The sequence below is a fragment of the Harpegnathos saltator genome, unplaced genomic scaffold, assembly GCF_003227715.2.
Source record: "Harpegnathos saltator strain DR-91 unplaced genomic scaffold, Hsal_v8.6 scaffold33, whole genome shotgun sequence".
Lineage (NCBI taxonomy): Eukaryota > Metazoa > Arthropoda > Insecta > Hymenoptera > Formicidae > Harpegnathos > Harpegnathos saltator.
In genome coordinates this window covers 1,601,921-1,623,815 of record NW_020230128.1, presented here as the reverse complement: position 1 = coordinate 1,623,815, position 21,895 = coordinate 1,601,921, and the positions used below count along the sequence as shown (strand labels likewise).

General features: G+C 49.3%; 1 protein-coding gene across 7 annotated transcripts in view; it reads left to right on the top strand.

Moving 5' to 3' along the window:
• Fife (regulating synaptic membrane exocytosis protein fife) overlaps nucleotides 1–21,895 on the top strand; it is a 174,872-nt gene that overhangs the window by 87,858 nt on the left and 65,119 nt on the right. For 6 of the 7 annotated variants that reach the window (XM_025300134.1, XM_011143115.3, XM_025300136.1 and 3 more), the window contains 3 exons: nucleotides 6,437–6,596; nucleotides 7,163–7,471; nucleotides 11,228–11,417. In XM_025300134.1, the coding sequence (XP_025155919.1) occupies nucleotides 6,437–6,596; nucleotides 7,163–7,471; nucleotides 11,228–11,417 (659 nt within the window). The remainder of the gene's footprint in view (nucleotides 1–6,436; nucleotides 6,597–7,162; nucleotides 7,472–11,227; nucleotides 11,418–21,895) is intronic. The other variant, XM_025300137.1, reaches the window with a different exon arrangement.

The window sequence follows — 21,895 nt, the reverse complement described above, 5'->3', positions numbered from 1 at the left end:
CAGATGCATTATACATACTCCACACTCGCGTGATTCTCGCACGCTGCTGCATTATGCAACAAAGCGCATTTCGCCCGCTCGCGAGACGGACGCCGAATTATTTCCTCCTGATTATGGCAACGTCGTCCTACGGCAGCGATACACGATTCACCGGCGGTTTAGTCGCCCTCGCGACGACGTTCCGAGACGTCGCTGATTATCGTCCTGCGACGCGATTTCACTCTTATCGCAGTCCCACACCTCGCGGGAGGATGAGATACTTCGCGTCGCGTAAAAGCCACGTGGAAGGGATCTCTCTGTTCGGAAGAGGCGTCTCTTTTTATTCCGTGTTCCTTCTCTCTCTCTCTCTCTCTCTCTTTCTCTCTCTCTCTCTCGCTCTCTCTCTTTTTCTTTCTTCCGGTACGTTCATCACGATACTTGGCAAATCAATAATTAAAGAGAAGCAAACGCGCAGCTGTGCCGCTTTAACCCTTTAACGCCTACTGGCTATACTAACTGTAGTTCGTCAGAAACGCATTTAAAAATCCATAACTTAGGAGATAAAAAAGGAGATATTTTCGTTTTCTTTGCACCTGCACTGTAAAGGTGAATTCTTCTTTTAAAAAATGGTATATGCAGATTGTATGTAGATTCGGTTTAGTCTATTTTTAGTTCAGTTTTAATGATAACATGTTTTGTCAAATTCCAAGTAGGCATAGTTAGCATTGTTACTGACATCTAGAAGTGCGCTATAAATGAATAGATTGGTATCTGTTATAATTTTATACATTTGGAAGCTTCCTCAGATGCAAAGTGTGAAATTAAAAGAATACAGAAATTCAAAATGGATCGAATCCAATATGGTGGACACGAAAATCAAGAAATCAACCTATTTTCGTGAAACCTGGTGACCTACAGTTTTTTATGCGGCGAAAAATGAAGGGACAATTGACTATCTAAATGGTGATCTATAAGATATTCTTCTGAAATAGTAAGCTTGACGCTCTGAATGATAAACTTCACTCACAAATATAGTAAAGTTTCAGCTCAAAAGCTGTCAAGCTGACTATCAGAGTTATGTCGTATAGATTACCCTTCATTTTTCTCCGTACAGGTTGCTCATTTCGTGTATGCTTTTAGGATCCAAGTCATATTTACCAATGAACAACGATAAAAACGAACGATAAAAGAAAACCAAACTAACGGAACCAACAAACGAAAAGCGGAAACTTCATGTGCTCATTTATTATATTCCATTCCGGGTAAATAAAGATCAAGTTCTGAATATGAGTTTTATGTTTCGAGGAATTTTTCCCACCATTAGGTGGGAAAATAAAATTATTAAAACTAAAAGAACAAAATTTGACCGATCGGGCGTATTTTTCGCTTCCGGGAGTAGTTTCTGCTTGGGAAGGTAGTTTCTCGTAGATATGAAATTCTGATATTTTTTTGGTTATCACTACTTATAGTCTCAGTTCAAGAAAACTCAAATTTCATTCTTAAAACACTTGTAAAAAAGTCAGGCGTTAAAGGGTTAAAGTCGCGTGGAGTTTTCCTTCGCGGCAACAACGGAGCGCACGTTTGACGGAACGGCTTGCGGCGTTATCGCGCGCTTCGCGACGCGCCCAGTGGCTTATTAATGACAGTGGCTTATTAGGACTTATTAATGATGCGCCGACGATAATTCACGGATGTCATAAATCGCCCGGACACGCTAATCGGCCGGCTGCTCGCGCGTTCTCGCTGCGCGCGCCTACGGCTCTAACGAGGTGCCGAGCGCGACGTTGATCTCGACTACTCGTCGATTATTGTGCGTAATCGCGTGCGTGCTCGCAGGCACGCACACACACGTTGCGCGTGTTGTACGCGCGACGAATGCGCGCCGACGACGGCGACGTGGCGCGTTGCATGTGTACCAGCTAGACTTCTCATTACTCTCAACACTCGAACGGACAATTATCGGACGTGTAATTACCGCGCGGTCGCGCGGCGATCGTAGGCGCACAGCACTCGGCCGAGTAGACGGAAGCGCATCGCAATAAAGGTGACTGCGCGTGCATTTCGCCACCTCGAGAGCCGTTTGTCACGTCATCGCTCGAATCGCGCGGATTGAAACGAACTTGGACGCAGCTCGACCGCAGCTCGTTTCCGGGCCAATCTGATTAGTTTCTCTCTTTTCTCCTCAGCGCGTGGCTGACGTCGCGCGAAAATGATGGGGGAGCGAGAAATGATTTTAAACTCGTGTCAAAAAGGAGAGAAGGAGATTGCGTATCGCGAAATATTTCCTAGCTCTGTATCGCGTAATTCACATTCTGCGGAAATATGGATCCCAAAGGGTTCTCTCTCTTTCTCCGAGAAATTCCCATTTTCCGAAAAGCTCGGACGGCTCGGGGACATTATTTCTATCCCTGGAAATAATAAGTTCATCACGGTGGTGGTGGTGGTAGTCCTGTATATATTTTAACGCTTTCCCGCAGTCTCGTCGAAAATCGCGCGTTATTATCGCTAGTCTGTCCAAATCTCCGCACGCGATTCCTCATCGCGACGTGTTCTCCCATTCTGCGCGACGCAATCCGTTCATTCGCGCTCAGGATCTGACATTTACGCGAGTCAATGTCCTTGAGTTTATCGAGTCTCGCGTATCGACCGACTCGCGCCACTGAGACTGGCGAGACTGGCAGGCTCACATTGTTGCGAGCCGACAGCTTGAAGGCCCGGTAGACGCCTCACCCCGTGAGAATTTATCGACAAGTGGTTTTTGTCGCTCGGCAGAGTAATCGAGCGAACGATGGAGCGGAAACGACTGCGGAAACGGAAGAGACTGGAACGAAATTGAAATGAGGGAGGGAGCGAGTCGCGCGCGCGCGCTCGCGGAGGCGAGAGAGAACGCAGGCGATCGAGTCGCTAAAATCTCTGCGCTTAGGTGGAAAAATTATGACAAGCGGAGAAATTACGATAGGAGGAAAAATTACGGCTTTCGACCGACCGATTCGCGCTTCCAAGCTCTTCGCCTCGCCTCCCTTACTTTTTTAATTTACCAAATCCGTCCGGTTGCAGTGTGCGCCGTGTCGTTTCGTTCCCGTCGCCCGCGGCCACCAATGAATGGGAGAGAGACCGCGAGAGTGTCAATGAGCATATTTCTGTCGAATTGTTCTGTCTTTCTCTCTCTCTCTCTCTCCCCCTCTTTCCCGTTATTTTTCCGGCGTCTACGAGAATTCCGTGTCACTTGATTTCTTTTGACGTACAACGCGTGCCGATTTCATCATTCATTCGCGAGTTTGACGCCCGAGCAGCAAGGCAAGCATCCCCAGAGGGGGCGGATTCAGGGCGCGGAGCGCAGGGCGGAGGTCGTAAATCCGTTTTGTCCGATTTTCGCCTCGACGTGATGAAATACGTCCAACGAACATTTACGCAGGCACTCTTAGGCGTAGGCGTACGTAAACCCGACGGGGGTATTTACGAGGGCGTATTTACGAGGGTGGACTCTAATTCCGGAGTTTATTGGTGGCAGCCGCTCGCGAGAACGCGACGCGGACGCGTTTTTATCTTCCTCGCCGTAATTGTCGCCGGCGTTTTGTCCATCTCGAGATGGACAATCCACTTCGCGCGCGCGCGCACGTCACAGCTTTCGCGTCGGTTCCGCGCAGCTTGTGTGCCACTAAATACGGTCTGATGGATGGAACGACGAAAGGACGATGCTACGGCACGGGGCAAAATCACGGCGAATGCAATCGCGACGTTTGACGGATGACGGCGCGGCGTGCGATGGCAATTACGTGCGAGGCACAAACGCGAGGCGCCGAACTACGATCGTAGCGATTAAAATCCGCTCGCTGGCGGTGTGTCAATCGGATTATCGCGCAAATACCACGTCTCGGAGTCGCGCGTGTGATTCTGCCATTAACTTCTCATCAAAAGGATCATATGTCTCTCGCAACAGCCTCCTCTCTCAACTCGGGAGTTCGCCGCCTGCTCGAGCGATCCTCAAGAACCGCGGAACACACGCGTTTGCTCTCTTTCTCCGGGGCTCTCGGTTGGCTCTCGTTTAATTACGTTTCGACTACTTGCGACGCGCGGCGCGTCCGAAGTGCGCGCAGCCGTCGTACATTTATCGGCGTCTCACGCGACGCTGTAAGTGCAGCAGATACATTTGCGACCGGATTAAACTTGCATTTGGCGCTTACGTTACGCTCGCGAGGCGCCCTACATTGCGCTACCGGCATCGGCTCTCCCCCTCCCTTCTCTCTCTCTCTCTCTCTCTCAGCTGTACGTGCACTTAGACGTGCTGGCTAGACACCTATTGGATAATTTACCACCGGCTGAGCGATAATTCACTACCACCACCGCCGCCGCCGCCGCCACCATCACCGCTCGAGTGATGCGCGGCATGGTGGTGCATCCCCGCTGTCCGATGCATCCTCGCGGCGTGAAGTTCGGAAATCGCCGGCTCGACGCGGCGACCCAGTTCCCTCAAATAGACTTGGCGATGACAAAGTACGACGGGGCGTTGTAACATCGTTTCGCCGGAAGGACATTATCGCGACATACCGGGGGTGTCTTTGCGCGCTCGTCGGCGCCGTCGCGTCGGCGGCGGTGTTAAAACGTTCGTGCGCTGCATCGCCGTGAATATTTGCGCGCGCGCACGCGACAGGTGCTCGAAAGTGGCTTTTGCGTTCTGCTACACCGTCACCCTTCGGCTGCAGAGCCAGCGACGATTTGTGGCGGACGAGAACGAGACGCGCGGCATCGCGCCGACCGCGGCTCATAATCTCGCGCGCTTCTGCGACTTCGAGCCTTACTCGCCGCGCATTAATCCTTACGAACGCTCCTCTTCGGGGACTGTTTTAGCGACCTGTTTCAGCCGCCATGTTTTTCAATCAAATTTATTCCTAGCGTATAAAATCTATTCTCCCGTTTTAAATTTGCGCGCTTTGTGCATTGCCGCCATCTACGACGAATTTCACGTGCGTATAAATGTTTCACGGGAAATTCCCTTCTCTCTCTCTCTCTCTCTCTCTCTCTCTCTCTCTTTCTTTCTCTGTCAGGCTTCCAAGAGAACGAGAACTTGCAGTGCGCGGCGACTGGGAGGGGAGTTAACGCGTAACATATCGATATCGAAATAACGAGAGGACGCGAATTCAGCTACGCTGGATTGGAACGTGGACTGGCTGGTGAGCAAATCCGGAAATAGCTCGCGCCACGAAGGGCTAACGCTCGTCTTAACGCCGCAAGCATCTCGTACGTGGCCGACACGAGAGAAATACACAGAGCGCCCACGCTCCTCTTCCGACCGACTTTAATTGCTGCCGATGTGTAATTATGCCGCTCACCGCGCCGGTGAGATCGCGTGACGAAGCTTGGACGAAGTTAATTTTCGGACGCGGCCATTTCATTATTATCGCAAGCTCCGGGTGGTTCTCGTGGCGACCGGCCCGCCTCCTTGTTAGCCGCAAGCATGCCGGAGACGCTATTAATTTTCGCCATCGGAGCGGTTTACCAACGTTTGCCAACTCTCTCTCTCTCTCTCTCTCTCTCTCTCTCTCTCTCTCTCTCTCCCCCTTCTCCTCTTCCTCTCCCTCTCTCTTCCTCTCACTCTCTCGAACACGGCGAAATATCTTTGTCGCAGTGTGCAGGTGGGCGACAGCTTTTTGTTTAAACCATGCAAAACGGATTCACGTCATACCGATGCAATCAATCGTTTTGTTCACCGAGGAAGGAGCTTGTCATTTGTTCGAGCGGTAATCGATTCGCGGGAAAAGCCGAAGCTCGGCATCAGGTGACGTTTTGTTTCCGAATTTACCGCGCGTTCTTTTGCCTGACGATCTAAGAAAGTCGCTCGCGTTAAGTCTCGTGAGAGAAAATTTAACGGGATTAATTTCCTTCCGAACCGAAGACGAATATAAACACAGCTGAAACTGACAGGTACACGCACTCTATTCGAGACAAATTCGAGGGGTCCGCCGCCCAAATACCCATATCAGCCAGTAATCGCCTGGATAGTTCGCGGTTCCACGGAATACCTCTCTTAATACCTATAGAACTATTCAACGTAACCATTCATTCAGTCGCGATTCCCTAATTGCTGCCAACAATGAGCTATACGAATGAGCTTCGCGCGGGTATAATAGTATCCGGTAGCTCGCGGCGAGTCTGACTCTCCCTGGTGACTCAATAGCTTCGTTCTCGTCCGAGTGAAATCGAGTTCAAGCGGAACCGGCCTGATGCAGCACGCGCGCGCGGCCAGCTACATTCGATCATCCGAACGACCACAGGAATTCACGAGCTCTCGCAAGCTGATAACTGTGCGTTGATCTAATCGTCAGCTTTTAGGTGTCAGTCTGTGGCTGCATAATCGTACTTGCACCCCCTGTCGTGCCGGGGCCCTGCCCTTACTCACGGCCTACATGTGGTGACGTCTCCCGCATCGTTCCCTAATCTATGTATCGTAATGTTGTAGTTTCGAAAGGTTGCAGGGGAGCGCCGCGAGGAGCTCAGATGGGAACGCGACCTGGACCGGAAGAGCAAGTCGAGGGGTGGCTCGCCCGACCGTCATCAGGCTGACAGAGGCAGAGCGACCAGTCCCCAAAGGATGTGCATCATACCGGCGCAGGCGGGTGGTGAGGATCATTAAGAAAACAGAAAGCTATGAGGTTGCAGAGCGATCGTGTGTTCACAATGTTCACAAGGCGATAAAGACCTCCGCCTCGAAATCAAGCTCAAGACATATGGAAGTCAACGGTCGATTTTTTGATATTTCTAAAATATCCCATCGCGACTCTGGAAGACATGTAGACGTCGACGATCTATAGTTGTTATTCAGCTTATATCAGACTCGGGTCAAATCGATATATCATTCGACTTGAATGTGATACTGACTTATTAATAATCAGCCGGCGGCATCTATACGACATCTTCTAGATATCAAATTGTATAAATCGCGACTGTACATCGCGAAAATGTTACGCGCAGTTGACGCAGCGTCGATGCAGCGTCGACGTCAGCAAAGAATCTAGTCTAGTCAGATGGGACGATCCGAAAGATCCGAAAGATCGTCGACTTGACGCGAAAGGCCATCGATCGTTCAGCGAAGTAAAGTGCTTAAAAACGCGTAGCCGCAACATCCGTCGCTTTGCCCGTCGCGATCGAGCCCGTCGTAACGTCTTCCGACTGGCGACTGTTAAAGGGATGGAGCAGGAGTGCGGCGACCTGGACGACGAGGAGGAACGTCGACGTCGCGCTCGTCGCGGTGGCGGCACGATCCGCCGTAAATCGCACATGACCAGGCAGAGGTCCTACGACGACGAGATCAAAACCGCGGCCGCGATGACCGGCGGCGGCGTGCAGCCCGCGCATCCCGACATCGGCCTAGGTCTTCCGGTTCAGCTGCCGAGACGAGCGTCCGCTTACGACGTTTACGCCACGCCCGGGAGCAGCGGCCTCAACGCGATGGCCATCGCCGCCGCCCAGCAGAGAGCATCGATCTCGGCGCAAGGTGCGTTCGGCAGACTCGTCGCGGTAGACGAGAGGGAATTTCGAGCTGATCGAGAGATCGCCTCTCTTTCTCTTTTCACGATGCGTGTGCTTTCTGTTCTTTCCTCAAGTACGTGGTGAATTTGCCGAACGGAAGATACAATGTAGGAAACACGTTATCTTTAGGCGTACGTCTCTGCGAGGCGGTGTACCTCTCTCTTTTTCTGCGGTTGTTACTTCGGCTAACAAGCTCGGTAAGCTCGGTAAGCTCGTATATCTCGTGACGACACCTGAACACTCTGAACAGGCGGAGTAAAGAGCGAAAGAATAGCGAAGATGGCGCGATTTCGGTATGTACCGGTATGCGAGGCACGTCGCACGCTCGCGTTAGGGTTAACGCGATTCCCCCTATCCGTCGCGCGCTTTTACTTCATTTCTGAAATATCGCGGCTGTTTTGCATGACTTCATCCCAGCAGAGAGGTTCCGCCGAAACAGCAGAAGCCGTTTACCGATAGCGATGCACTCTAACGGGCGCAGTATATCTCGCGCGCATAACACCACTTCCTCGCATATTCTCCCGCAGAACGGCATCTTCCGCCTCTCTCTCCGACTAAGCCCCGGGAGAGAACTTCTGCTACCTTCGATCCTCGCGGCCGCCGAGGCAGCCGAAATTCTCAATTCCCTTCGCCCCCTTCGCCCCCTTCGCGCTTTCCCAACAATAACGCTCGAAGCCGATGGTCCGATTTCTCCGCGTGTTGCGCGCGCGTTCGCGCGAGTTCTCACGAGTGGCATCCACAAACGGCAAAGGCGAGTCTCGAAGGAAGGAAGGGCACGTGCACTGCTCGGTAGAGCTCGGAGGCCCTAAGGGCAGTCTCTGGCCTAAAAGCTACCGACCAGGATAATCGAATAGACCTTGTCGAGCGAGCAACAGCTCCACCCCCGCGCGTCGTCTCACCCCGTTGCGTGCTCCGAAGCTGCCTGCTTCAACCCCGGTTTATACACGATTCTCTCCATTATGTGGATGCGCCGGTCCGACGTTTCCATCAAAGGCGAGAGCGACCTCGAAGAAATGAGTAAGCCGATTTTCGCTAAGCGTATTTCGGCCATCGCGCGTCCCTCACCGCGACTCGTCATACGCTTTTACGTCGTTGTTGATGCCCGCGCGTCATTGATGTTTCAAAATTCAATGCTTTTCCTGGACACTTCTCGGATAGAGAAGAGAAAGGGGGGAGGGAGGGAGAAGGTGAAAGAGGGAGAGAGAGAGAGAGAGAGAGAGATAATCGAAAGATGCGCGTGTACGCGAGCGAGATCTTTTGTGCGTTTGAATTTTCGATCGAAAGCTCTCGACTAAAAATGTTTCGCTCTAATCGACGTCCGTGACGACGCTCGTCGAGGATATCGTCAAATGTCTCGCCGCAGGTAAACGCGTGAGCGCGTTTAAATGCCGGGCGCGTAACTTTGGGTTGGCAACTAAGTGATTGCGGATTTTGTCGACAGATGGATTTTACACTTTCTTTTGTTTCGTTAACGTGTTCAAAGTACCTAACCTAACCTATATTTTTTTCTTATTGTTTGGACTTCTACCTTTCATTTAGTACAAAAATTATATCGATTAGTTCTTTAGTTCTTTTGTTTTTATCCCAATTTAAAAATGGAAGAGCAAGACGTGCACTTGAGACAGATATTTTATTGTATTATTTCCGAAAAGGCAAGAACGCATCGCAAGCACACAAGAAGCTATGTGCCGTATATGGGAATGAAGCCTTGAAAGAAAGGCAGTGTCAAAATTGGTTTGCCAGATTTCGTTCTGGTGATTTTTCATTGAAAAATGCGAATAACGATCTGGCCGTCCAGTTGAAGTCGATGAGACCCATATCAAGGCCGTTATCGATTCAGATCGTCATAGCACAACACGTGATATTGCAGAGAAGCTCAATGTATCGCATACATGCATTGAAAAAAATTTTAAAAAGCAAATTAAAAATTTTGAATTTTCATTCTTATTTAAAATCCGCAATCACTTAGTTGCCAACCCAGTAGTTTCAGAATTCCCATTTTCGTGTGTTCAGTTCAATCGCGTGTCTGCCGTGTGTGTGTGTGTGTGTGTGTGTGCGCGTATCACGAATCCCGAGATCTGCTTCTATGACACTCTGTGTAACTTTAATATATTATTGCGCCGGTCTGCGCGATCGAAAGCGCCAAACAAGCTCGACATGGGAATTCGGCTTTTCTCTCTCTTCGTTCGGCCACAACCTCTCTCTCTCTCACTCTCTCCCACACGGAGAGAACTTGCAACGTACTTCCTGTAGAAACTATTTCCGACACGTCGCGGAGAAGCGTAATATGGTTTTAAAGCCACCGCGCGAAGCGCGCATGCAGGCGTTGTTCGAGCTTCCGAGTGCTTTTCGCCGCGTTTTATGGCTTTATTTCGATGCTCGATGTGACCGCGCTGTTGCGCAGGAACCGATCTCGCGCGCTACCTCGCGAGAGAAAATAAAGGAAGAGAAAATAAAGGCAAATCTTGATTGAGGCCCTCGCCGATACCTGCGCCCGATAAGAGCATTTCGTGCGAATTGCGAGGTCGCGTAAGAATTTCCCGTTTGAGAGGGTAGCTCGCGAAGAAACGTACTGCCGGTCCAGGTTGAAAGCGCACGTGTTGGTACATGAGGTGTTCTAAACACGATCTCGATCTCCTCTCTCGAATGAACAACGTTCGAGCGAGAACGCTCCGCTAGACGCTGAGACATCGTGTCTCACCTTCCCCTTCTTGATATTAAATGTCTCGAGATTTTAATTAAAATGTTGTAATGAAAACGTTTCGAAGATTAATCTTGGAAAAGAGGAGGAATAAAAGATGAGATTATAAAGATACCTATGCGGCGCGGCGTACCGAGTCTATAGATCGTCAAACAATTCTACGACTCCCCGATCTATTGTAACTCGAATATTTTCTGGACTCTCGTATTCACAGTCGCGCGAAAATCTATCCCGACACCCTGTTTGTGTCGCGACCTATGCTGTTTCTCCGTACTGTGGAGGCAAGAGCTGAATAACATTGCTTCCTGCATTACAGAGGGAAACAACATTGACACTCGACGGGGCATTGTACTTCGGTGCAGGAACGCCGCCGACTATTTTATTTCTTTCGAATATATTTAACCCTCTCTCAGGTCTTTGTTGTCGAATAAATGATATTTCGATACTTTGATATAGATTCGACCTTATTGTATATTTTCTGTGTGCCATTGTCATGTCGGTAAAGGTAAAGGGAAGTACGAGAATAAATGCGAGATATTAATGTATCACAATATATACGGTGCGTTAATAAAATGGATATCTCTTTTGAAATAATAACGCGTGTTTTCCGATTATATGTTTTTCGATGATCCGACGGCGGAGTTTTTACGAGAAACATTTCACCAGCAAGAATAAACAAGTCGTCGAGTCATTTCATTCATAAAACTTCAGTTGTCTCAATTTTCCTCTCGATTTCGATTTACCTCGACTTTGACGTATATTCTCCTTTTCCAAGTTAAGATCGCGGGACGGAAACGCGCGAGAAACCCTTCGATTTCCAGTCACGCCGATAAACCCAAGACCCTCGTCGTCGAAGAGCGATTTATCAGCGTCCGTGATATTCTTTTAACTACTCCACTTCCATTAATTTCGACGGCGGGGTCATTACTCGAGACGATCTAATCGCTCATAACGGGTCGCATTAAATATTTCACGATAATATAATTGGCCTGAAAACGTCGACGATCGTGTGCTTCGCAGGCGTCCGAGAGCCTGAAGAGCGGCACCAAGCGCGCAGGTCGTCCTTTCGCGCGGTGAAGCCCTACGAGATCGTGGCGGATGAAGAGAAAATGATTAAGCTGGACTCGTCACCCGTAGCCGTGGCACCAGCTGTGATTCAACCTCTGGTACCTGACGAGGAGAGGCGCACTCGACGAAGAGGCTCCCAATTGTAAGTTATCGTCGGTCTGCACCCCCTCCCCCTCCTCTCCATTATCTCCCGAGACTCTACCACTACGCGAATATGTGCACCCGTCGCGCATAATAATAATGGAAGCAAGACAGAGAACAGATCTGGAGGACAGATCAGCCTTAGCTCGAAGCGCGCTATCAAGCCACGTTGTGGGAATTCGTGTTCCGATTTAGGATTTCCGCGCGCACTGCATCTGCGTTAACGCCGCAGACGGTTTCTTCGTTCATAATTCTATCTCGAAAGTTCCACGTTGCCCTCTCTTTTTAATCAGCGAGTAATAATAATCGATAATAATTTGTTGATGATGTCCCGGCAATATTACGTATGTACTCAAACTGATTGTGAGACAAATTGATTACAGCGTGCATGCAGTCGCACGCAGATCTAACTCGGCGGAAGCACGTTTCGTATGCTTATTTCTCGGCTAACTCCCGCGATGAAAATGACGCGCGCCAATGTCGTCGACTTGAATTTTGTATTTTAACTTCGAGCCCGTAGCTCCCTGTAGCTCTAGATATTTATCCGTCCTCCGTCCAACGTTCGTCCGGCTTGCCATGACGCCTGGAGTTTTGACACCGAGATAGACACTTCACTCCCTCGCTTTCACGGAGTAATTTAAACTTTCACACTTGTGTTTGAGCAGGGTGTATCCTTGCCCTCTTTCGCTCGGGGAAATTAAGTATGTCTTGTTTAACGGACGGAAATAGGTAATTACTTGGCGCAGGCACCTCACAGAGGTGATTCAACTTGGCCTGCGCGCACTCTCGATCGGACAATCGGTAGATGCGATTTTCCTCGTGGAACGTAAATTTGATATCGCGAATTAATCGCAGCGAGACCCGCGCGCGGAGGATTGACTTTTCAGCGAACAAAGCCGCTCGTATTATCTCGAAAAGTGTATTTGCTTCTGACACGTTTCCGACGGACGACGTGCTCGAGGTTTTTACCGATAACAAGCCGCATGGCTTGTTATATCAATTTTATCTCGAGAGAAACAAGTTGAAATATTCAATTCAGGCGAGAAGTCTTGAGAATCGCAGCCGTGTGCAATCTAAATATCTCTCCTCGTCGCGCCGTTCTTGCATGTTGATCTTGCATTTCGACGCTTCCCGACGTGAGGTGTAAATAAATAAATCTCGACATAGCAATATATCGATCGTGAGGAAACACGATGAGTTTAAATCTCGAGGATATCGTTCAACGTGGGGAAGTGATCCATTTTTTTTTAACAGAAACCACGTGGTAATCCTTTAGATCTCGTTAAAACTCGACGATTTTTTCCCGGCGTCAGTAAACCACTCACGACGATTCTCTCTCGATTCAAGGCGCTTCTCCAGATTACGATCTTATCGGTAATTTATAGAGAAAGAGAAAAGAGGGAAAAGAGACGAGAAAAAGGGCGAATTTACATAATACTAAATTCAGCTGGAAACAACGTCGGCGTAAGCGGTCCCGAATTTCTATTTTCGCACGCGTCTCGATTCTGCGATCATAGATCGGACCTTTTCGCAACTATCGACACGAGAAAAATGAGAATTGATCTCCTCTCGTCCTCTCGTGATCCTCCCCCGCCGACGCAGTCGCGCGCGTCACGATTTCCCCCCTCGCCCCTTTGCTACCGGCATTCCGACGCGCACACCGCCCTGTATGTTTGCAAGAAGCGCATATACGCGTGTTACGAGCGAAAAGTCAAGTGAATCGCAAATAAGAGGTTGCTACTGGCGAAATAATTAATATCATCCCACAGGTCCCTCCTGGCCCCCCTCTGCTGTCCTCGTGTACTGTACGCGTGTTTAAGCGGTGTGCACGAACGCGGTCGTTTTCGCCAAAGTCGAGTTCGGAACTGTTACAATTTCGACGAGCTTAATTTCCCATGCTACAGTAGCTGCTCGAAAATACGCTAACGCTAACGCTTGCGATATTAACTGCTCGAGGAACGAGGAACGTCCGCGGCGTCTGTATTATACGCGGCGCTTAAAATGGATAACACGACGGCAGCGGACAAATTCGAAGCGTATTCAGCGCGACGACAGTTATTCCACCGCGGCATCCGTCTTTCGCACGCTTGAATTAAAATCATCCCGGTTCGCTCTCTTCTATTTTCCTTTCTTTTTTTCATTCCTCTGTCGTTTGTGCGTTCCGCTCGAAGGCACAACGCGTCGTCAAAGGGAAGAGCGTGGTGCACATGCGCCGTTAATATTAAAGCGAATAGTAAGCTCGCTTTAAAACAAGCACTTCGACATCGCGAGATCTCGTCTCTCATCTTTCGATTTCGTGTTTTCTAAGGCGCCACGGCGCGCCCGGTCGCGCCTCTCGTAATCCTATTATGGCGTGATTTTTTTCTCCTTTCTTTGCGTATAAGTCGCCGCCTCGGGACCTCGGACACGTTTGAAAGCCCGCGGTAAAGATCTACCTACATTCTTTGACCCTTCGCTCGCACACACGTGCTTCGCGCGCAAGGGTCGAAGGTCCGACACATCGAGGGCAGAAAAGTGTCATCCTTCCGACAGGTTGTTACGCTGGCGGAAAAAGGACCGGGATATCTGGCGAAAGGGTCGCGTCAGGTAATATATCGCCCTTGTCAAAATTGGCTTAACCCCAGGATCCCGCCTCGCCGGCGTCTTCGTCCTTCTTCCGATCGAGCGGAGAAGCTCGGGGAAGACGGTCGTCGACATCAGTCAACGTTATGAATCATCTGGCTCGTGTAATCGCTATTATCTCGCACCATTCGGGTCAGGTGCCATTGAGAACTCCCGAAGTTATCGTTGTGCCTCGATTTTTCCTGGCGCGAGTGTCAGTTCGATATATTCTCCGACTGCTTCGAGGGGACATTTAAGATCGCGGGAGAACGAGACGAATCGCGCGATGATTAAGAAAAAGTCACGGGGGGAAGTCACGTGAGAAAAATTACCAGCGATTTGCCCGCCATTTTTCGCCGGGAATAATGGAGCTGGAACAGAGGCAATCGCATCGGCGACGCGATTTGGAATGTTCCGCAGAGTAGACGTCCGCGAACTGAATAGATTATGATACGTCATTGTTTTAATCACCGCGATTCATCAGCGAAGCCGCCGAAAAAATTACTCCCCTTACGATCCGGACGTTACGTTCCTCATCTCGATGCGATCGCAGTTACTCAGCGTTATTTGCCCAACGCACAGTTTCGCATCGCCAAATCCAAGAGAAATGCGTCAAACGTGACTCTCGTAAGTTAATTTCGCAAACGAAGCGCGCGCGCACACACGTCGAAGCACTTCAAAACTATCGGCGACTCGTTCCCGTCGTTCGCGCTTTCCGCGTTTCGGGCTCGTTCGCGCTTTCGGGAAGGATCGTCGATTATCCATAACGTCGAGCCGTAAATCTCTCTTAAAGCGGCACTATTCGTCGACCTCAATCTCCTCGATGCCTCTCCGCGGATCTCTAAATCGGGAGACACGGGAACGGCCGTTAGAATTAAAGAACCGCGGGATTTTCTCTTCCGGCTCACGTTGGCTTAAGGCTCGTCTACATTAGCTGTAAGAGTAAGGCTGTAAGGTTGCGAGACAAGAAATGAAATATTTTCATTCGCTGACAGCTTACGTTACAGCCTTACAGCCTTTCTCTTACAGCTATTGTAGACGAGCCTTTAGATCGACGGAACACATCGAGCGCTGCCGAGCGCGACGGAAGCGCACTTGCGCTTTAATGCGACCTTGCCGTCGCTGCACCACGTCGAAATTCGCTCGTGCCTCGAATACCAGCACGGCGGCCGTGCGCCGCGCCAACCGCGATCTGGAGTATCGCCATCTTGGTATACCGCCGGAAATCAGGGTAAATCGTCCCGGCAATTCCACCGAATATCATGCGCGCGTGCGAGCGAGCGAACGCTGGCTAGCATATTTTCCGCTGCCGATGAATTTTGCAAACTATGTCTGGCGAGCTCCTCTCTATCCGCTCCATTTTACGGCAAAGGCAGCCCCGCCTCTTTCGCGCGCGATCAACATTTCTAACGTAATAAGGAGTAACGTAATCATTCGGCTATTAAGTTTTCTCGAGGAAGACTCAATCCCCGAGAGAGGAAGAGAGCGAACGTCTTAGAAGAAGACACTCTTTTTTGTCTTTTATCGTAACGGCGATATGAACAATCTGAGCGAATAAGAATATCCACGCCCACTCCGGGAGAAAGCGATAGCTTACGTCGTACTTTCTTCCCATTCTCGAGGATAGCCGGGGAACAGTCACGGCGAATTAGGAATTTTAATTCTGCGGCTTATACTCCGCGACCCGGTCGCGCGATTGTTATCTACCGCGGCTTCGGCCGCGATGTAAATTTTTTAATTCCGCAACTTCTCAACTGCCCCGCTTACTATTTGCGAAACGACGATTTAACGCAATTACCGCGCTTCTTTAATCCGCCTTCTCGGCCGCGTGCACCCCGCGCGATCTCGGATTTTCGCAGTAACTAAACCAAACTAAACACGCGGGCGCGCGAGCTCGCGATTTATCGCAGTTGCGGGATTATCTTTAATCCTGCATAGTTCGCCGGGTGCAAACTTACGCGGTTCGTTTATGCAAGAAGAAACGCGCTCGACGTGCGCACAATTCATCCCCTCGCGCTTCTCGCCGAGTGCTTTCGCGAGTTGTGAAGGCGATTTCATGGAGATCGAAAGCTGAGCTGATAAATCCTACTTGCTCTTATTGGAGCTCTTATTGGAGCAATGACGGAGCATTTGAGACTTTCGCGCGCGCGAGCAAATGTTCCCTCCTCTCTCTCTCTCTCTCTCTCTCTCTCTCTCTCTCTCTCTCTCGTCACTCAAGCGGGGGAACGCCACGAAGCTCGGCGAGGAAATAACGCTAAACGCGCGAATAAAACGGTACTCGATCTGCCCGCGGGGATCTCGTCGAGGATGTGCTAATCGATATTGCCGCGCAGCTCATTCTTATTCAGCGAAACGGCAGGAAGAGCTTTTATTCCGCCGGAGTTCGTGATGGCACTGCGCAATTAAGCGATTCTCCTTCAAAGAGTGGCTATGAGCGGCGATGAAAAGAACGAGAAGAATCTCATAAAGGGCTATGATCTTGTAAATTTCCATTCTCCACCCTCGGCTAACTCTCGAGCGAAACCGAGAGAGAGAGAGAGAGAGAGAGAGAGAGAGAACTCTTTTTTTAAAGTTGTCATGCGACTTCTTCGAGCAATATTTCGTTGCATTTAATCGCAGGATTCCGATCAAACGCGACACGGCTTCCTCTCGTATATGGAAAGTAGAAAGAGATTCCAAGATAGGAATCCAATGGAAAGCATTTACTTCTGCCTCCAAATGTCAAGATCACACTTCAGTTGCGATCCGTATTCTTGGAAATCGTTCTCTTTAATCTCGTTTACTCGCTCTTTCATTGACTACCTCTCACGTATTTGCGTGTCTATCGCTCAAGTTCTCTAATTCTCTTACACCGTCGCGCGAATCGGCGCACGGATATTTGAAAAAAAAAACTGCTTCTCCCCATTCGCTAGCGTCGTCGACTTATTTATAACGCGCGCGTACATACGTATATACCCCGCGATTTGATTAACGTCTGAAAAATAGCGCGCATTTGGAATTTAATTTGAGCGTGTGCGCTGAAGGCACGCTCCTGACAGCGAAATTCCGCCGTCTCGGGAGGTTAATAGCGACGAACGTGAAAGAACGGAGTCCCAAACGCACGGGGGAGAGTTCCTCGCGAGACGCGCAGTCGAGTCACCGCGATCTTCCGCTGCTTAGGCCGGCATTGCTCTCTATTTATTTCTCTTTTTCTCAGGTAATAAGTTCCCGCTCACAAAGAGAAAACTCCGTATCTCTAACAAGCCGCTTCCACATAACTGTAAACATTCGGGGAATTCTGCGGTAGACGAGGCGCGTTTCGAGACTCACGGATTCCCCCGAATCACTTTGCTAAAACTGCGCGTTTGAACGCTGCAAATGAAGAGAAAATATATCCACGACTGGGGAAACATCGCGAGGGAGAGAAGCTTACGTCAAAGCATCGGAGGGAAAGTCCGTATTGGCGAAACATTTGAGACACTCTCGCGGATTTGCGCAATCTTATTCTCTCCAAAACGCACTTGATATTCCATCGAAATAGAAGGAGACGAAACAAGATCGGATATATACATATATATATATATATATATATGTATGTATGTATATATATATATATGTATGTATATATACATATGTATATATGTATATATGCATGTATAGGTTCGCTCGCTATTTTTCAATCTCGATCTGCGCTGAGATGTTTGCTAAAGGCGCTTCGCCGCCGGCTGTTGTATTTTTATTTCCACCGAAATAAACGTCGCCCATGCTCGTGCGTTTACACAAGATACTCGTCACGTTTGAAATGCCGATCGGTCGCGGTCGTGCGAGCTTGTGACCCCGTGATGCCAATACCACACGCGAAATCGCATGATCGGAGGACGCGTTTGCGGAGGGAAGAATCGACTATCGATATACAAGATGACACGGACTGCATTCCATCCGCTCGCGAGATAATACCGCCGTTATTACGATCGTCGTTATTGACCTGCTGCGAGCACCTTTATGAACTTGCAATTCTTTGCGACGAAAAATTTGATCAGATGAAAACGCACGATGTGAGTCAACGATTCGGTAATCGAGGGATCAAAGGGAGGGAATCAGTCGGTAGGCACAAGTCCGAGAAGGCAATTTCGCCTAGCTGACGTTTAAGAATTGCCGATCGGAATTCCGAAAATTCACATTGCCTGTACTCTTTCTCTCTCTCTCTCTCTCTCTCTCTCTCTCACACATACGCGACGATAATAAAATTTTAATAAAATTTTATTTTTAATACTTTCCACGCGTCAGAGCCACGATAAAGGCGAGCATTTCAAAGTTAACTCCCTTTCATGAACAATTCTACATATTCTACGGTAGAATGATGAATACAATTATTTCAAAGAGAAAGAAAGACAGGGAGGGGGGGGGCAAATATCTAATGCGCAATCAGTGATGTCCCGAAGACAATGAGACGCGAGAAACCGACGGACAAAACATTAAATGACAGAGGACGCTTTTCGATAGTCGCAGTTAATCCTTCGTATTCGCGCAACATCCCGATGGACCTCAAAGGATAATTAAAAGGACACAAACCGCTCCGGTAATTCCACACACGTGCCAATTCTCTTTCTATTCCGCGCCATTCTCGCCGAATAGACAACGAACGCTTCGCGGTCGCGAAATTATCTCGGAGAAAACGGAAACGCTTTTGAGAGGCAAGGCTCGTTAAAAGTTGCACGGCTCGTTTGAAGCCTCCGTCTTGTTCGCCTCCGCGTTTTCCTCCTTTTCTTTCTCTTTCTCTCCTCTGTTTTTCTCCTCCTTTCTTTCGGTGTCCAGGCGCGCTGGGAATAAAAACGCGAGATAATCCCGACGCCTGCGGGCCACGCGTGCTTAGCTCCGCCGTCTCGTCGGCGGTATTTCGAATTTCAATTTGCAAGGGAAAGAAACGGAAGACGCACACGCACGCGGAATCGCTCGCTCGTACTGATCACATGCTATGAATTTTTATTTTATATTATATGCGAAACGCGGTGTGTGGTGACGCGGTGGCGCGTTAACATTTCGGATCAGAAGTTCGCCGGCGCCAAGTGGGAGATACGAGTATCTTCGTTACACCTTCACGCATCCCCATCCTCGAGACTCCCTTTCCCTCTTATCCGGTTCTTATAATTCTCGAGTGAGACGGAAAAAAGACGTTTCGAAGTAGCAAGCAAGTTCCTTCACAAAGGTAATTCTCTCCGAGAGAGAGAGAGAGAGAGAGAGAGAGAGAGAGAGAGAGAGAGCCGCACAGCCGCCGCACGAAGGGACACACATTTCCCCGACGAAGGGACCGGATTTTAAAGAAATGCCGCGAGAAACGCTGTTAAGTCTCTTCGGCGCGCGACGTAGCCGGATCCCGCCAATATAATTTCCCCGTCAATTTTCAGTTAACTTTAACGAGAATTCCATTCGGCGTTCATAGCACGACGTGCCGTACTCACAGCCGGGATATTTAGGAGATGCTTCGAGAGCCAGGAATTTGCGACGGATAAAAGGGGTGCAAATTAAAGTATCGTCAAGCGGATTCTCTCCTCGTACATCTCGAGGAGGATCTCACGAGCCGTTACTCTCTCGAGCGCGTGTCTTTCGGAACGTTGCTTCGACCCCGCACGCCCGTGTTAACGCCGAGCTCGTTACTCTTTATTCTCGTCGCTCTTTGTGTTTACTCTCCGTTTGCCAGCTAAAAGATTAATCGCGAAAATCGAGCACAACGGGCGCATTCTTCGCCGCGAGCGCGCGAGCGGTCTTTGCCGACCGCTCTCGTCGTAACATCGTTCCGAGTTCCTCTCCTCAACTCGCCGCGATTATGCGCCGGCAATTTTCTTCGATACGGCACATACCGAGAGAGACTCATACATATGCCAAACTACTCAATGTTGCATCGCTGCACCGACTTCTTCCCCTCGTCCGCGTTTAAAGCCATATATTCATATGGCCGGTGCACGCGCGTTTAATGCGTGTTTAATCCGTCTGTCTGAAAAATTCATATCCCCACGGGACAAAATCGCCCGGAAAACGGAAGATATATATTTCGCGGGAAAAGCCGCGTGACGTTAAGATGCGATTTGATTTGCGGGCGTCGCCCGTTCGAGCGATTGTTGCGCGCGGAAATGTTTCAAGCAACGACTCGTGATTCGAAAATACCGTCGAGAGTAAATCTACGGGCGAATGAAAGATTTGACAATTTTTCCCGCTATTTTCTCCTTCGCTCGCTCGACGTGGCGCGCCAAACGAATTGTTTCCTGAAAGAAGAGCAGCGAAAGCGCGATCTTTTCTCCATCAGAGACGCGGCGGCCGTCTCCGATTACTGTCTTTTATGTCCGGCATAAAGATCGCCATGCATGTTATCTCGGCTCGAGAATCAAACGGTCAAATGTAGTGCGCTAAAAATGTTTCCGGGGCGAAGTCAGCCGTTGTTTTAGCGCGGGACAAGATGATAGTTACAGCGGCCGCCGGGCTACTTTATGAACCTCGAACGTACATAAGCTTCCTTAGCCTTTATGGCGCGGGATTAGGACGGTAATTTGTGTCTGTGGTGGTGTGACACCGCGGGTGGGCGGACGAAGAATGTATTGCCCGGTCGGCGATGTTCATCCGCCTGCCGGTGGAAAGTTTAACGCAATTGCGGCGGCGGCGGCGGCGGCGTTTGAAAGTCGACCCACCGGGGAAAAACTCGTTTTCGTCGTCTGGCGAAAAACGCCCGCGGCGAGACCTCCGCGTCTTTCCCGCGTCCTCCTCGCTCGTATTTTTTTTCCTTCCCGTTGTAAGGAGAATTTCGTTTAAGGGCAGTTAGCTACCTGTTTTGTATTGAAAATTAAGGGCACGCTCGTGACGAATTGCAGCGCGAGACGAGTTTTCTACGCACCGACGCGGGGCTCGCCATTATATAATTTCAACGACGTCGCTGATAATCAGTGGGGAAAATATTTCCCTTCGTTCGAATATCCGGACGTTTATACTGCAGTAAAGTACGCCAATTTGCTTCGATAAAATTTTACATTTCGCATGTGTTTTCTATCATTACCTGGGAATATTTTTACGCTACCACCGGCTCTCCACATTTCTCCCATCATTGTTTCCGATTAATGCGAAATGTCAAATGAACATAGTTGGAGTGAGGAGCGCTTAAACGATGCTGCTCAATGTCGGAGATAACGCGATCGATAATAATGGCATCGCATATTAATATTGTTAGATTAATAAACGAATTACGTTTATTAAGAGTTCATCTCGAGTCAACATGGCTCGCGTCGATGCTCGACCAAACGAAGCGATATTTCACGGCGATTTATATCGCAATTTCGCAAAAACAAGAGAACGAAAGTCGATATTGGCTGGAACAGCCAATTTTTTTTATCCTTTGCCTCGAGCGATGGCAAAATTAAACTTGTCTTGGTCGTTCCGGGATAGTTTCGCAACATAGCGAGACTTAGCGGATCGATAGCAATTTTGCAGCTTATTCACGATGACTCGGTCAGTCCGCCTGATCTGCACATAATGATTATAATCAGTCCCTTAAATCGGCTTACGCACGGGCTCACATCAACGGGAGTCTTTAGTGGCTTCCGAAACGGTCCCCAGGCATCGACGAACTAACTCGCTAACGCTCGTTGTTTACTTGTTGCTGTTAATTGTTCGCGAGGAACTTTCGTTATCTCCTACATTTGATTTCAGCAACGTTTCAGAGCAGTCGCCTCTCGAACCGGCCCTCCTCCGTTATTTCAGTAAAGTTCGCGCGCAAATCAATCGAATGTCCATCTAAAATGTCTACTCGGCGAAAGCAGCAAGGGAATTTCCTAATTCAACGACAGGAATTTACGAGGACACACTCTCTCTCTCTCTCTCTCTCTCTCTCGACAATTTTGCTAACGTCACGGATCT